The sequence below is a fragment of the Suncus etruscus genome, chromosome 11 (genome assembly GCF_024139225.1).
Source record: "Suncus etruscus isolate mSunEtr1 chromosome 11, mSunEtr1.pri.cur, whole genome shotgun sequence".
NCBI classification, from domain to species: Eukaryota; Metazoa; Chordata; class Mammalia; order Eulipotyphla; family Soricidae; genus Suncus; species Suncus etruscus.
Genome location: NC_064858.1, coordinates 38,571,970 through 38,589,961, shown reverse-complemented (window position 1 = coordinate 38,589,961; position 17,992 = coordinate 38,571,970). Strand labels below are relative to the sequence as shown.

Below are 17,992 nucleotides of genomic sequence, written 5' to 3'. Positions count from 1 at the left end.
GCTTTAATTCACATCAAGTTGGTATTGACCTCAAATTCTTTCCTTGCTGTGGGCTGGGATTGGAACTAGAGAACAGACTATGGCATGACAGAGTAATTTATGAAGGCCCTGGCCCAAGAGCGCTAGTATAAGTGACATGGATCCCTGTAGGGACAAATTTCTAGCTTATTGATTTTCTAAAGAATCTAAAAGTTAAGACACAGAAAGATTAACAGATGATATTTGCAATCCTACAACGACTAGTGGTTTGAGGGCAGGGCATTTGGGGCCCTATAATGCCAAGGATTACCTACTACCAAGCTAGTGATGAGGGATCTCCAGGGCCACTTCTGATCAAGTTCAGGATCCCCAGAATTGCACAAGGTGGTGGTTTGGCCAGGAATTCAACTAAGTTTGTCTAAATTCAAGACATGCTCATTAACTTCTTACTGGTCCTCCAGTTCTATGTGCCATTTGTTCGATTCTATATTACAGATATTAGTGATTAATCTAGTTATATTATGAGCAGGAAACATTAAAATTTTTGTGTATTATTGAAATTTATAGACCATCAACTACCAACACATGATGTTTGCCCACTATCAATGATGATTAAGGTATAAAATTTCTCAATATTAATGTTGCAGTCACAGGATTTGGCAGAAATAGCCATTCATTGGCTAAATTAAGTATTGTTTTTTTTTTCATGAATACATTATCTACTCATCAGGTAGAAATGGCACGCATCAGACCTTTGAAATAATATTGATGTTCTACTGTGGAAATGGATGTGATACACATTACTTCCAGATTATGACTTTCAAGATCCAAATGTGAATTTGCCACTTCTCTTTCCCTCTTAATGGTTAGAAAAATACTGCAGAAAATACAAGGAGTCCTGGTTCAACTTGCAGGAAACCTGCTTGCTGACTAGGATTACCAGAGCTAAAATTTTATGTGAGAAATAAACTTGCATTGAATTAAAGAATTGATATTTTCAAGTGTGCTTTCTACATCCACACTCCTTACTATAGTTTAATATACTTTGGAGATGAAATCCTTTCTTAACTTCCTTTCTAAAACTTAAACACTTATTTGAAGTCCTTTATGCTTTAGGGTTTCAAATGTGAGCTATCCTATATATTCACTATCTAGTTCAGTTCACATATTTCATGTACTAAGACAAATACACTTTCTTTTTTATGTCCATTAACTACAACCAAGTGTTAACATATTTAATATATGCTTAATTTTTGAAATCAGATAAATCCCACCTATCATTGGTAATTTTCATCGTTGTTCATTTTGACTACGGTCTCTTTCTCTTTTCCTTCTTTACACAGTTGTGTTTTGGCTTAAACTCTGTGAATTTCTTTCTATGTAAAATTGAATCTGTTGTGTTCCTTAAACCCTAAAGTTGTTCATTTCAGTTCTTTGACCAACCTGTTCTGACCTACAGTTATTTCTCTCCATCTCTTGTGTGGAAAAGACCTTACAGATCCAAGCATCTTAAACATGGAAGAGGAGGAGGGAGCATACGCATCTCTTCAGTGGGATAATCCATCACCAACCCATAATGAGAAACGCCTGCCTTCTAACAAATACTCAGGTAATGAGTTCTAACAATTTAGTTCAAGACTTGAAATTAATTTTTTGTCCTTATTCTTTGATGAGCCCAAGTTGTTTGTGCTTCTAATCTGATATGACCTATTCAAGAATATTCTAATATTCATGATATTCTAATGTTTAAAGCAATGAAAAGAAGTGGAAAGATAAAGATGAGAAGGAAAATATAGACTTGACAAATAGGTAGTACTCTCCTTTGGGCAGGAAAACAAACCTCATATGGGGTTTGGAGCTATAGCACAATAAATAGGGCATTTTCCTTGCACACAGTTTACCTGGATTCAATTCCCAGCATCCCAATATGTACCTCTGAGCCTATAGAAGTAATTTCAGAATGGAGACAGGAGTAACCTCTAAATATCTCTGGGTGTGACCCCAAACCATACATAAATAAATGAATAAATAAATAAATAAATAAAACTCTTATGTGTTCATAAAATAAATGATATATTAAAAATTAAGTTCCTGCATGAACACCTTACAAATAATGAGCTAGAGTATTACATGCATTTCAGAATTTGAGTCCTCTTTTTCCTCTTACTTGTGATTATAAGATCTTAATAACTTTTCAATCACGAATCTTAGTTCTTTTACTCAGTAGAGATTTTCCTCATCTTTCTTACCTATCTCAATTCCACCATGTCTATTTTATTTTAGGAACATATTGTTATATCACTGTGATTTTATGTATTTTCTGCATTGGCTCATTATCTACTTCCATTTTCTTTGGCATCAAGTACAATGGATATATTCAAACTAATCAATTAACTATATTTTATAAACTATATTAGTATTTTTCAATTTACATTTACAAAAAACTTATTTTCTATAAATGAATAAATAAATCAATTTGAAGAATAGTTCACATAAATGATATAAAATAATTATTTTAATATAAGTTTTGTGACATTTGTTTGATATAACTCTAAGCAAGTGAATGAATCAAGTACATCTTGGTGTTCAATTATATGTTATGTATCAAGTAATGCAGTAGATTTTTTGGGAAATAACATTAATAATTATTCATATTATTTAATTTTAGTCACACTAGCATAATAATTTGAAGCATTTAAGTACATGTACTTTCTAACATTTTATTTTTAAATTTTTTAAAAATAGTATCTATTTAAGCACCATATTACAAACATGTCTGTAGTTGGGTTTCAGTCATATAAAGGGCATCCCCCTTTACCAGTGCTAACATATTATTATAAACTTGACTTCTGCAAAATATTTTAATGTTCACTTTATTTTTTTTATTTTTGGTTTTTTTGTTTGTTTGTTTTTGGGTCACACCCAGTAGCACCCAAGGATTACTCCTGGCTCTATGCTTAGAAATCGCTGTGGCAGGCTCGGGGGACCATGTGGGATGCCGGGGTTCAAACAATTGTCCTTCTGCTTCTAAAGCAAATGCCCTACTGCTGTGCTATCTCTCCAGCCCCAAAACTTGTTCACTTTATATCAGAAAAAACATAACTCACTATGTTTGATAGGTACAGGAGTGAGAAAATTTTTTTCACCTTTCTGGCTTCTTTGGGGGTTTGACATATAATAATAACAGCAATTGACATATGATAATTTAATCATTTTAGTTAATTTTAATGAAAATTGGAAAGTATCTTGTATATTTATTAGTGTTGGGGACATGAGACATCATAAAAATAGATAGAAATGTCACCAAAAAATTAAGAGTAATCGCTTCATGCTTATTTTGATGATAAAACAGTGAATTTCTCAAATAGAAAGAGCCATGTTTATTGATAAACTCACATCTGGATGATATCCCTCAAAACACTTTATTTAAGTCACAAAGGAGGGGGTTACTGTGTGTTATTTAAGTCTTGGCCATTGCTTCCAAAGGGTCACCAACTCTTGATGTTTACACAGAACAAAATGGGACAGGAAGTTCAAATGAGAGTCTTACTTGGACATTTTTCTATTTTGCTGACCTCAAAGACATAATCCTGCCAGGTTACTAACCTCAACAACTTTTCAGATTCTTCTTGTTACCAAGGACAAATCAAATGTCAACAAATAATGCTGATAAGCTAGAATAGCCTAGCCAAAAACAAATTTCCCAGATCCATGATTACAAAATTCCCTCATTAGCTAGTATATATGCTAGCTCAGATATCAATGACATTCAAAAGAACTAGAAACTATTCATGCTGATTTTAGGGCTGCTAGATTTAATTCCAATAAGGAGCTTGTATGAAACAATAAGAAAAAGTATAGTAACACAATAAAATTATAAAAGAACATAAACCCTTCATATACAAGATATATAACATCATAAATACTGCCTTTGTTTATATATGAAGAGTTGAAACATCAAATAGAAATAAATGCAAATTCAATTGCTTTTGAGAAACCAGGGTTAATTTGGAAATATTTAATACACTTTAAATGTACATAAACTTTGACCTAACAGTTTATCTTAAACATATACTTTATTTGTGTGGAAAACTTATATGGTTAAGGTGATTGATTACATTGTTCTTTCTGTAATACCAAAAAGATTATAAATTATCTAAAATTAAATTAAAAATTACCAAAATAAACTATGACATAAACATGAAATAGGATCTTATATGGGGCCAGAGAAATAGCATGGAGGTATGGTGTTTGCCTTGCAAGCAGAAGGACAGTGGTTTGAATCCCAGCAATTCATATGATCCCCTGAGCCTGCCAGGAGCGATTTTTGAGTGTAGAACCAGCAGTAACCCCTGGGTGCTGCTGGGTGTGACCCAAAAACAAAACAAAACAAAACAAAAAAGAATCCTATATGACCCTAATGAAGAAAAAAGAAATCTCAGCATATACTGATGTGGAATTTTATCCATTATTCTAGTTGATGGAGGGGATCTCTCAAGCAGTATACTCAGGGAGCCCAGGAAGTTCTTCCAGGGATCTCTGCCAACCAACCTTGCAGAGCAATGCAAGGGCCCGAGAAGGTAGTGCTGTTCAAATCCTGCAGTGAGGGCCATGAGAGATAGGAAAGTGGGGAAGGAAAATAAAATAACAGTGGGAAAGGAACTTGTCTTGTACATGGCAGATCCAGGTTCGATCCTCAACATATCTGATGATTCCTTGAACCTACCAAGAGTAAATCCTGAGTACTGAGCCATAGGCACATCAGATGTGGTCTAAAATAACAAACAAAAAGAAATCTTGAAGTATGGGCAGTCTTGAGTGACCCAGATATAGTGCTCAGGGACCTCCAAGAGACACACTAGATGGTTCTCTGGAGACTCCAGCACTGCATCAGTACAACTCAGGAGATCAGTCGGTGCCAAGGATCAAATAAGGACCAGCCTCATTACCATACATGTATGGTAAATCCTATATTAACTTTGTCCAAAATAAAAAAGACAAATAAAAAATAAAATGACAAATATAAAAGATCCTGGAAAAAGATGGTTACCATTTGCATAAAGATGAGAGATGTTTTGGGCCCGAGTGATAGCACAATGGTAGGGCATTTGCCTTGCATGTGGCTGACCCGGGATGAACTTGAGTTTGATGCCCAGCATCCCATATGGTCCTCTGAGCTTGCCAGGAGCATTTCTGAGCACAGAGCCAGGAGTAACCCATGAGCACCTTCAGGTTTATCCCAAAAACAAAAACAAAAAAAATATAAAAAATATAAGGGATGTTTTATATTTATTTATTTGTAAAGTTCAAAATAAAACTTAAAGTATTAAAAAATGTAAGCCTAATTGCTTTGAAAATACGGAAATGGGTGAAGAAAGAAACAGGGAGGCAATAGGTTTTAGTTCGGTATCTTTAAAAAAATAATTTATGAAAAGACTGTAGTTTACAAATTTGTTCCTAATAGATCTGCTTTAGACAAACAATGTTGCCACAATATCTAATCCTGCCAACAATATCCCCTTACAAATATCTCCAGGTTCCATCCCACCCAGCCCTCAGCCTGCCTCCTTGGCAGGAACCTAATAAATTTATTGCATGTTACTTGTTCCTACAAATCTTTAAGGAATGGTAAATGAAAATATCAGAAAATAAAAAAATGAATGTCAATCTGTGATTATTGTTATATTGCTGTAGTTTTTGAATCTGAACCATTTAAATATTTAAAAAAATTCAATAATACAAATGAAAGTTACAAACATAATCAGCAATTTATAGATTCCTTTAAAGTTTTTTTCAGTGATGGGCAGTAGCACACACACACACACACACACACACACACACACACACACACACACACCAATGACTGGGGTTATCCTGGTTCTGCACTCAAGAATTATTCCTGGCCATTCTAGGGGGACCATATGGAATGCCAAAGTTCAAGTCCAAGTTGGCATGTGCAGAGCAATCCCCCTCTCCGCGATTATAGCTCCTTCCCCTGGTAGATTTTTTTAGACTATGTTAAAATACCATGTGGTTATAACAGCGCTGTATTAGAATTGTTTTTGTATGAAGGGTTCCAGGTGTCCTCTATGGCAATGCAGCACCAAGACAAACTCCTGAAACAGGACAAAGCATTGGCGAATTTTACACAGTGGGAGACAAGCTGTGAGCTTCAGATGAAATATTGTCAAATTCTGATGCAAAACTCATCCGGTTCAGGTAACTGAGAAGAGTAACTTCTATTCTGCAAATAAAAAAAATGCAAATATACAATCTACAGCAGGAGCAGCGACTTGTATTATTCTTTGCAAATTTCTAGGCAGAATTTTAAAAGGAGCAGAGTCTGATGTACTCTCAATTCAACCTTATTTATACTTTGATAAAAGGTTAAAAATACTCTGATGTCAAAAAAAAAAAAACTATGATACCAAGAAAGGTGAATAAAGAAAACCTGAAAACTAAACCCTGAGGCATGGGTTCAGTTCCCAGCACTGCATGGTCCCCAAGCACCAACAGAAATCCTCATGAGCACTAAGGCAGGAGTAGCCACTGAGCTCTTCCAGCATGGCCTCAAAATAAGCCTCTTTCCAAAAACAAAAGAACAATAATAATAATGATAATAATCTGCAGCACTGAGAGATATTAACTCAGTTACAATGTGCATGCATCACATACATGATCTCTGGGTGTGATCCCAAGCACAAGAGAAGAAATCCAGAAAATTATTTCACTTTTATCTTTTGTCTTGATTTCAAATAAAACCTGCTATTCCCATCATACATATAGATTAGTTTGCCGAGTAGTCTCTGCTTGCTCAATTAGTCTTTAGTACTATGTATAAATACTGTTTAGAGAATGAATTTCCCAGTAGGATGCTATTTAAGTGATGGCCGGTGAAAGAAGTCAAACCAACCAAATTGCTTCTGCTGGAAATGTACCAAAGTAAATACCTAGAGAGGCTATTTTGAAGCTTTGCCCTAGATCCGACAACAGAACGGATAGCAAGGGGGTGGGGAGCGGTATCACTTAAATATTTTAATTGGCTATTAATTTGCATAAATATATTTTACATTGTTAAGTGAAAAAGTTTTTTTTTTCTTCAGATTGACAGCTGACTGCACAATCCTGTATAGAGCATTAAGATAAGAAGCAACGTATGCAGTGCTGTATTTGTTTTCAATGTCACGATGGTTTTGTGGCTCCCAGTTTTTTTTTTCCTTCGGTTGAGAATCCAGGTTTTATTTTCCCTTCGGAAATGAATCGAAGTAGCTCTTTATTTTTTAAAGATTTGGCCGACCTGAGTATCACTGTGTGTTTAACAATGTACCTAACTTAATTTGCTCTTGAAAGCATGCTTCCAGCATGAGTTAGGCCTACTTTTGCACCATCAATCATTGAATAAGAGACAACTGCCTTATCAACACCCAGAAAAACTTTTTTTACCTTATATATGCTCTCCATTCTTTCAAAGGTCATTGAGAATTTAACTATTCTACAACCTTAAAAATATTCAGGATATTGACTAGCATGGATTCCAAAAAAGTTATGAAATCCTTACGTAACTAAATGACTGACCCATGGAAACAGATAATAGACTATCTAATTCACTAATAGAATCTTTTTAGAAACTACTCCAAATGTGATAAAGTATTATAAGTATATATATATTGTAACTGTTATAAATATGGTATTTTTCTTATATAAAGTTGTTTTATACATGATACTTCCTTGTTCTTCAGCTCTCCTTTTATACAATTGGGTTTCTGATTTTTGTTAATTAATACATTTTTACCTAACACCTGTACAATTTTTGGTGAAATATTATGACTGGTATTGTAGCTTTATCAAAATCTCCAAAATAGCATTTCACCATTTAGCTTTTCTTTAATCTTTCTCACCCACATATTTTCAAAATAATTTCTGAAGAGGCATAGTTTGTTCTATTCAAGTAAAATATTTTCATATTTAACTCTCCCCTACCAATCCAGTATATTTCTAACTAAATTGGGAAGTCAGAATGGAAAACATAAAATTGCTAAATAAATTACTACAAATTATATTAACTAGAAGAAGGGGAAAATTGAAGCTCAAATCCTAACATTATTCATAGAAAATAAATGATTGAGAGAAGATATTAAAATTATTTGATCTTACATTAATTCCTAGATACTTATTATAAAACTAAACTTATAAAAACTCAGAAGTCTCAGAAAAACTTTAAAAATTTTTAGTTAGAATTCCACTGAATTGGGTGGTGATAAAGTATTAGTGATTGATTAGTATTGGTATTGATTAGTGATAAAATATTGATAAAGTATATAATTCCACTGTATTGGGTGGTGATATTTTGAGGACATACAATACTAATATTCTTTACTATGACAATAATCAGCTAAAAATTATTTTCAAAGCCCAGAACCACAGCCCATGTCCAGAAACTTGGATTCATAATGGAGAAAGTTGCTACCATGTCTTTGAAAATTGGACCTATTGGCATACCAGTAAAGAGAAATGTTTGTAGGAAGATGCTGAACTTCTACAAATAGACAGTAAAGAAGAAATGGTAAACATTGTTTTCATATAATTATGAAAATGTCTTATGCATTAAAAGAAAAGACAGAATCTCATAGATGGAATTATTTCATATTCTATATAACAGTAGATTGTTGAAACAAAATGGTGAAGAGGCAAAGTAGGAAACTAATATGGTTTGTTTTCTTTTTGGAGAAATGAAAAAAGAATAGATTATCCACAAATCAAGGCAAATATGTATTCTTTTAATTAAAAAAGAAGGATGGTGGGGGCCTGAGAGATAGCACAGTGGTAGGGCATTTGCCTTGTATGCGGCCAACCCGGGAGGGACCTTGGTTCTATTCCCAGCATCCCAAGTGGTCCCCTGAGCCTGCCAGGGGTTATTTCTGAGTGCAGAGCCAGGAGTAATCCCTGCATACAGCTGTCTGTAACCCAAAAACCAATCAATCAATCAATAGTTAATAAATAAAGTTTTCTAAAAAAACAAATGAAATAAGAAAAATGCCCCTCTTTAATGACTTGTTTATCCTTTGCAAAATATGTACAAATTATAAATGAATTTTTGTTAAAAATTTTTATTTTCAAGCCTATAGGGAAGTAAACATAGCTGAAATTAAGGCTTTCAATTTTATTATTAAGGAAAAGCATAAAAAGTAATATGATATATCATGCAATGAAAAGTATCATTATTTGCAAAATGTAGTGTTTAAGAGATATTAAACAGTATACTGTTGTCTTGAACAGTAGATGTCCTGAAATTGTTTTACCACAAACATGTCTAAAGTAGAATGTATAACTACATCTGACTTCAATAAAAATATGTACCTGCTAAATTCAGTAGATAGTTAATTTTTATGAATTATAGAATAATTTTTATAAATCATATAAATAAACTAAAACAATTTTTAAAGAAAAACTTATTGCAATTTTGGTTTTGTGTTTTTTGGGAGTGTCACATCAGGTTGTACTCAGGGTTACTCTTTTTTTATTTTTAATTATCTTTATTTAAACACCGTGATTACAAATATAATTGTAGTTGTATGATTACAGTCATGTAAAGAACACCCTCACTTCACCAGTGCAGGATTCCCACCACCAATTTCCCAGATCTACCTACTCCCCACCCCACCCACACCTGTACTCGAGACAGGCTTTCTTTTTCCCTCATTCATTCACATTGTTATGATAGTTTTCAGTGTAGTTATTTCTCTAACTACACTTATTCTATGTGGTGAGCTTCATGTCATTAGCTGCACCTACATGGGAGGATAGGGGGAAGTAAGGGTTAGGACTGAGGCCGTAAAATATTAGAAATGAGCTTTGTAGGACAGTATTAAGGTCCCAATACAAGATGGATATTATGGATATATAGAATATATGCACACAATACTATCAATATGAAAACAAAGAGAAAAAATTTCCACTGACTGTCCCAATATAAACCAGTGCTAGAACAGCCTGCCCTCCTCCCAGAGCACATTCCCATTAGTGTTGGGAGAGATGGGGGAAAACCTGTTGACCCCTATAGCGTCCACCTAGACCGGTGCCCAGGGAAAGACTAGGACCCACACCCGGTAAGATGTCCCCATCCAACGCACGTGGGGGCAATTCCTGCCGTGATTGGGTACCCGAGACTTATAAACCACAGCGGCCTTGCTCTCTATTCTCTACCTCAGCTCTCTGCTGAGCCTGCCTACATCCAAGGACTATAACCTCTTCAGGACCCACACCCGGTAAGATGTCCCTACCCAATGCACATGGGGCCAATTCCTGCCGTGATTGGGTACCCAGAGACTTATAAACCACAGCGGCCTTGCTTTCCACCTTTTCTCTGCTGAGCCTGCCTATATCCATGGACAGGGTTACTCTTGATTCTGCTCAAAAGATTACTCCTGACCGTGCTTAGGGGACCAATGTGCAGGGTGCGAAGTAGGAACCCAGGTTGGTCATATACAAGGCTAATGCCCCCACTGAACTCACTCTGGCCCCTATGCTATTTTTTCTATGCAAATTAGGTTCCAGAAATTAGAAAATGTTTCTTCTAACAAAATTAACAAATTTTAAAAAATAAATCTTTTTCTAACATAATTAAGTTCTGAAAGCTTCATGATTTCTTTGTTTTGTTTTATTTTTTTTTCTTCTTTTTCTTAGTTTTTTGGAGAGGGGACATGGAAATTAGACCATACTTAGATTGCTTTTAGCTCTGTGGTCTGTTATCACTCCTGGAGGTGTTCAGATGATAACCAGAGATGGTATCAGAAATTAAATACAAGCAAAGTTACATGAAAGAAAAGCACCACCCACTATACTATCTCTTATCTAACCCACATATGTTTTCTTATAGATTTCTGTCACTGGTAGCCTGAGGAAGATCAAAAGCAGCTTTGATTATTGGGTGAAATTCTCTCCGAATGGATTCAGAAACCCCTTCCTTTGGCATTATGCCACCTCTGCCTTCAAGGATCTGTGAGTCTCTGAGGAAAATGTGATGGAAAATGTCACACATAAAAGAATTTAAAAATCCACTTAATTCCATAACTTAGATTTCCCAACAGGAGATGTAATCAGAAGTAAATTTTCACTTGAAAATGATTGTAATAAAAGTAATTTCAGAGTAGTTTGATGGCATTAAACCTTTCTTATCACTCTTGCCATTTCCCACTCTAGCACATAACAACACAATGTGAGAATCTGAAGGAACAATATGTAGCAATCAAATTCATGCTTTCTCTTTCCTGTAATGACTAGAGACATATTAAAGCAATTGAACTAAATGTTCTTTTATGCTTTTCAGATAGATCTGGGGAAATTGGTAATCAGATTCAAATGTTTTTAAGAGTATATTCTGAAATGCATTTGAGAATAAAGAAAGGATTAGGAAGGAGCCTCTAATTTCAAGTCTAACTTGGCACATCAGTAAGTTCTTGTTAATGTGCTACTTGTTCAAATTTTATTAGTGCTTTTTTATTGAGAGAAAGCAGCTCTTTAATGAAGAAAGGGATTGTGTCAGCAGGGTACTATATTAAAATAGAATAAAAATAAACAAAATCTCCATAATTCTCATTAATATCATTGTAATGCTCATACCTAACCTCATATTTATTGCCTTACCTTCTTAGGTGGTCCAAACAAATACCTCAATCAACTAATATGCTTTGTGTGTATTTAACCAGAAAACCTCTTTCTTCTACTAACTGCAATAATTGGAAATATTTTATTTGTGAGAAGAATGCATCAAGAGACTATATCTGAAAGAAATTGTATATAAGATAATCTCTTCATAACAACCATTTTGGAGATGAGAAATGGAAGAACTACCACAAAATAATCATGAACAGTAGTAAACCAATGTGAGAATATGCAACAAAGTCTGGGACATAAAAATTGTCTTTGCATTTATATTTGGGATTCTTCCATATCTTCCAGGCATTCACTTGATACTCAAATTGCCAAAAATAAAATTGATTTAGAGCTACAAAGGAAAAAGCCTAATAGAGAAATGGGGAGAGGATATGGCCTTCTTTCCTTCTTTTGTTCGTTCCTTCATTCCTCTCTTCCTTCCGCCATTTCTTCTTTGCTTCCTTCCTTCTTCCCTCCTTCCTTCCTTCACTCCCTCACTTCCCTTTCTCCTTCCTTCCTCCCTCCCTCCCTCCCTCCCTCCCTTCCTTCCTTCCTTCCTTCCTTCCTTCCTTCCTTCCTTCCTTCCTTCCTTCCTTCCTTCTTTCCTCTTTTCCTTCCATCCCTATCTAGAATGACTCTAAATGCTCAAATATTTTTGTTACTGGGAGATGATATATAACATTTTATATCTGTATTAAAAATCAACATGACATTCAAAACTCAGTCTTCTAAATCTTTCTATGCATTTTTTAGACTCTAGGCAACATGCTGTATAACTCGTAGAATATGAAATCAAATATGTGGGTTTTCAAATTAGAAGGAAGACATATTCCCAGCTATACATATTTCATACTTCAAGACAGACTCCTTTTAGGAGCACAGAATTGTGCCAGAGAGATGAACTGCCCAACTCTCCCTAAGCAGAAATAGCCAGATCTTAGCTGTGGCATTCCTTCCTCCCTCTCATGGACTATCTACAGTGCAAGCATCAAAACACCTATTGTCTGAGTTTTCAAGACTAGCACTCTAGCACTTTAATCTTCTTTGTTAACTTTTCTGGTTTGGTGCCACAATGCTTGGAGAAGACCACTGGAATGCCGAGGAGAATCAAGCCTGGATCAGCCACATTTAAGGTCATATTCACTGTACAATGTCATCAGCACCAATAGTTTGAATTAAATTTTAATTTTTGACTATATTTTCTATCAGTTTTGATGACACCTCTCCACATTGCAGTATCCTCACTAAAAATAGTAATACTTCTTCAAACTATTGTCTGAGGATGGGCTAATTAACCTCTATGAATTGCTGAGAACCTATGTTTGATGTATCATTTAATAGTGTAGCTGTACTTGCTATTGTCTTGAGGAGCTCTCCAGTCATCTCCCGACATCATTTTTATTTTTGCAGTCCAGATAAAAGTGACCTTTCTTTCTGTTCATGTTCAGGAGCATTGAGAAGATAGAATTTATAGGTAAAATGTCAGCAATTATCTATAGAGATCAGCTGTAAGATAAATCCATGTCCTCAAATCTATTGCCAACCATATACTAGGTCTGCAGCAGCCTTAAACATGGAATAGCTTTCAAATCCATGAGAAAATGGGTATGAAAGTTTTTTGTAGTCTACAGAAAGGTGATTATCATAGCTTATTATTCTACTTTTTCCATTTCTTATCCTGAGAATACCATCTCATACAGTAGTAGATTTCCATAAAATATTTACTAAAACGTAGTAATAATTTAATATATTGTTTAATCACTCACTTTTTTAAAATAGCACGTGATATACATTAGATCCTCATCCTCCTCTCCTTGCAAGGAAGACACGTGCAAATAAGACTAAATTCACTTAATTCTCCCAGGCAATGAAAATCATTTAAAAGACCCTAGTAAAGGCGGTTTCTGGAGAGAAAGATTTTATAGAGTGGAAAAGAGTGTTCTCTATGTGTGTGAGTGTGAGTGTATATGTGTGTGTGTTTCCTTTGTTTACACTTGACTTGAAGCATAAATGATGGGAATTTTAACAAAAGAGCTTTTCTCTTGTTTTCTGCAGAACCTCATTAAGGACAATAGAAAAATAATTTAATTGTCCAGCATTTGGTTTTCACAGCTGGCAGCTGGCAACCTAAACTGAAGGAGAAACAATAACATTTTTTAATAGTAAGGATTGTTTATCTTCATGAGTCTTCAACATATTGTCTTGGAGTTATGTTTGGGGAAAAGTTAGGAAGCAATTATTAACTTTTAAGAAAAAGTACAATGAAACAAAAGGCAAACATCCTTCTACTGAGGTCACTAACAGATGTGTGGTGCTGAATTTACAAATTAAAATTTTCTCTGGAGTGCAGCTGGTGTGAGCACCTGCACATTTCCTCAGGGGCAATTCTGCTTTTCATACAGATGTTTGGGGAAGAAATTTTTATTTTCTCCTTTATGTTAGCTTTTGGCCTAGAACATTAGGGATTCTTGTCAAGGCAGTAGCAGGAAAGTGGGCCTTTTCACAGGGTTTAGTAGTTTTATACCCTAATTTTACCACAATAAACTGTATTTTTGATTCATCTTATTAAGCTTCAAATGAGACAGAAGAGGGAGAAAGAGAAGAAAGAATATAAGTTCCTCTACAAACGTATGATAGGTCCAAGTATATTAAAATGGTAAAAAAAAAAAAAAGTTTGAATAGTAGTATTGATGTAAAACAGTATTAGATTCTAAAAACCTATTTACCATGTATCTCATATGCCTAATTTAAATCAGATCACTCTGTTTGGGGGGAATAGTTCTGATAATCTAAGAATTCATTTACCAAGTATGTGATTCTCAAATACAAAGGCCTACCCTGAGACAACCTTGTAGGGACTCTCCTATTAGGGACTCTCCTATTTATTTCATAATCTGCTTATATCCCCAAAATAAAAGTTTCCATCACACTCTGCACACTTCCTGCTGTTATAGTGCTCACTAGCTGCTTCCTGTTGATAAATTTTAAGAGCTGTTTCAATATCCTCAGGAAAAGCAATAGCTCATTGTGTGCCCTGGGGAACTGGGATCAACTAAAAGGCCCTGCTGACTTTTTTTTTACAATTTGTTACGAATAATCTAACCCTCTAAGAAAAAACATTTATTTGTTTTCTCTTGATAAAAAATAAGGATTATTTTATCATCCCAATTCTTAGCAAAAATATGATATCACCATATCATGTTTTCATGTTATGACTATATTTAAAAAATGATTCATGTCAAAAATAGTGAGGCATATTCCTTTTCTGTTCTTTTAAAATATTTGCAGCTATTGTGCTAGGCTTGCAGATTTTGCTATACAAGTCTGGAAGTTGAGACCTAAGAAGAAGAATATACCTAATGATATAAGAAAGTCCAATAAATTCTTACTTTTCCTTTCTCACCCTCTAAAGTGATAAGAAACCTTTATCATGCACTGCAGACTTGGAGAGAACACTTTTCAACATTTTGCTCATTTTGACATTATTTCATTCAGTCTTCTTTTTCATCCTCATCATCATCTGCAGTTATATACAACTAAAAGTCAAACTTACTACATGGGGCAGGAAATGTCAAGTTCCTGTCTGATATTATGAGACTTTGGGTTCTACCAACCATACCACAAAACACCAAACTCAATGTGTCGAGTTCCTATTTTACAGTTTAATCACAAAGCTATTTGACTTTCTCATAGTAACAATATTTTCTCAGGCCGAGGAGAACACTAAAAGTCCTAGAAGTCCCAAGTTTAATCTCTGACCCCACCTGGTCTATAAGCACCAAAGAATATGACACTGATGATCCCCAGAACTCTCAGGATGCTGCTGATAGTCGACTCTACAGCATCATTTTTCTGAGTATTAAGCATCCCTAAAAAATAAATTAATAGAAATAAAAATATTTTCTTTTGTGTTCACAAAGTTAAATAATAAGAGCTTGGCCCTCATTTACTGCCATATGCTTATTGTCTTGAACACATTTATGAAATATCTGTACACATCACAGAAAATATTTGGTAATATCCAGAGTTTCTCTATATAGGTGCTTTTCTACAATTAGTTCATAGATACAGGTCTCCAATGTTAATTCTTTTGTGTTCTCTTGTAATTTTTAAAAAAATGAACACTCAATTTCTCCTCATCTTTTTCTACACAGTTTTAGGATCCCTTACATTTTTATTGCAATTAAGATGATAAAACTAATGTCACAATTCAGAAATTGTACTTTAATGAAATTTGACAAATCACATAAACAATTTTCCCAGAATTATGACAGAATAAGTAATTTAAAACTCTCCTTTTTATTTTATGGCCAAAAACTCAGATCTCTTTGAACAACACAAAATCTCTTAAACAAAAATGTAATTTCCTAGCTAATCAACAATTGAATAGGAAGTACTTTAAAAATATCCATAATGGTGATTGGTATGTAATAATTTTTAGCAAAAGAACATTAAAGTGCACTATTTATCTTTTTTCTGTCATTAATCCATAAATTCCTCATTTACTTAAAACAAAAAATGTATTTCAGGGGTCTCAGACTCCATTTACCTGGGGGTCACAGGAGGCAAAGTCGGGGTGATCCTTGAGTGCAAAGTCAGTAGTAAGCCTTGAACATTGGGGGGTGTGACTCAAACAACTAAAACAAAACAAAAAAGATTCCTCTAGGGCAGGGCCACAAAATGTTGTATGGAGGGCCTTTTGTGGCCCGAGGGCTGCGAGTTTGAGACCCCTGAAAGCCTACCAATAGCATAGTGGAAGGGCGTTTGCCTTGCACATGGCCTACCCTGGGACAAACCTGGGTTAAATCCCCAGCACCAGGGGCCAGAGAGATAGAGGTAAGGCATTTTCCTTGCATGCAGAAGTTCAGTGGTTCAAATCCCGGCATCCCATATGGTCCCCCGAGCCTGCCAGGAGCGATTTCTGAGTGTAGAGCCAGGAGTAACCCCTGAACGCTGCCGGGTGTGACCCCAAAACAAACAAATGTATTTATATAAACCAACAAAGTCCTTGGTTGTGGTGTTATTTTCAGTTACTCCATTCAGTTAGTGCATGATGTTGACCTGAGAAAGGGATGCCTAGGTAAGAAACCAGCTGTGTGCAGATGTCATTATCTCTTACACATTACATGATCTGATGAAATAAACAGAATTGTTGAGATTTGTCTTATTCCACTTTACCCATACCAATGAGACTTACTCTTTAACCATACTAATGACAGTTAGGAAAGCATTAAAATGATCTTCAAAAGATGTATCTCAAACATTACATTTTTATCAAAATAAACAGAATGCTTACAAATACTCCGTAAGGCCACAAACAAAACTCTGGTTATTATCATGTTTGGAAGAGCACCTCAATGCAGATTTTCCCCCAAATCATAAATATGTTCTAAGGACACACATTTCACATAACCTATATTTATTATTATTATTGTTATTGTTATTAAATATTTGGTACCTGAATTAAATAAACAGATTGAATGGAGGAAAATAAAAACTGAAACCAAAAACTATTATAAGCATACACAAAGACACCAATTTTTGTTCTTATCTTCAATCTCTTCAGAGAGACCAATCCATAATAGTAATCCTGACATGAAATTAAGTTGAACATACTATTTTCCTGAGAGAAATTTCTAGATAATGAAGACAGTGGAATCCTAAATGGACAGGTGAGGTATGTATGTTAGTTTAAATATCAATAAAAAAGAGTTATTTCAGTGGGAAGTAGGTTATAGACAGCAGATGAGAGATTTATTGAAAGTTTACAAAAAAGAAAGTCTGAACTGAATAAAATAAGAGTTAAGTGTGTATTTTGAAAGATCCATGCAGGAAATGATGTCTAATCTCTCAGAAAATAGATTGTTGGTGCAAAATTTATGTCCCTACTTCACTGAATATGTAACTCCTCCAAATATTAAGGAAGACATGGAAAAATAAAAATGCTGAGAAAAAAGATTAAAATCTCTCTCTAAATAAGAACATGGGTTTCTAGGACTGGTTGGGACATAAATAGAGCTATTTGTGACTGATAATTGTTTGCTTGAATCCAGGCTCAGAAGTACTAGTGATCCTGAACAAGAAGTACAAACATCTTTTTGTACTTGTCAGAGAAATTGTGTTTTCTGGTTTCTTTTCTGTGCCCCAGTGACTCAACTATCCTTCTCTGTCACCTACCTTTGTTCAGTTTTTGATAAATTGCATAAACATGGATAAAATGCAAGACAAGAGGAGCTGAAACCAAGTTATTACAGGTGCCTATGAAGAGAATGACTTTCATTTCAGTCTTTAACTTCCCTGACTGTGTTAGAAGCTGTAGCTGCAGCTAGGAGTCAGTGACTTCCTCCTCATGGGTTGCAGA

At 34.8% G+C, this 17,992-nt stretch overlaps 1 protein-coding gene across 1 annotated transcript; it reads left to right on the top strand.

The window, feature by feature from the left end:
* Nucleotides 1-1,474: 1,474 nt before the first annotated feature.
* CLEC9A (C-type lectin domain containing 9A) lies at nt 1,475-15,504 on the top strand. The gene is given in 6 exon segments (XM_049782925.1): nt 1,475-1,588; nt 2,263-2,341; nt 6,023-6,198; nt 8,391-8,542; nt 10,856-10,977; nt 15,342-15,504. Coding segments are annotated over 6 exon segments (786 nt in total). The 5' UTR covers nt 1,475-1,494.
* The last annotated feature ends 2,488 nt before the right edge of the window (nt 15,505-17,992 follow it).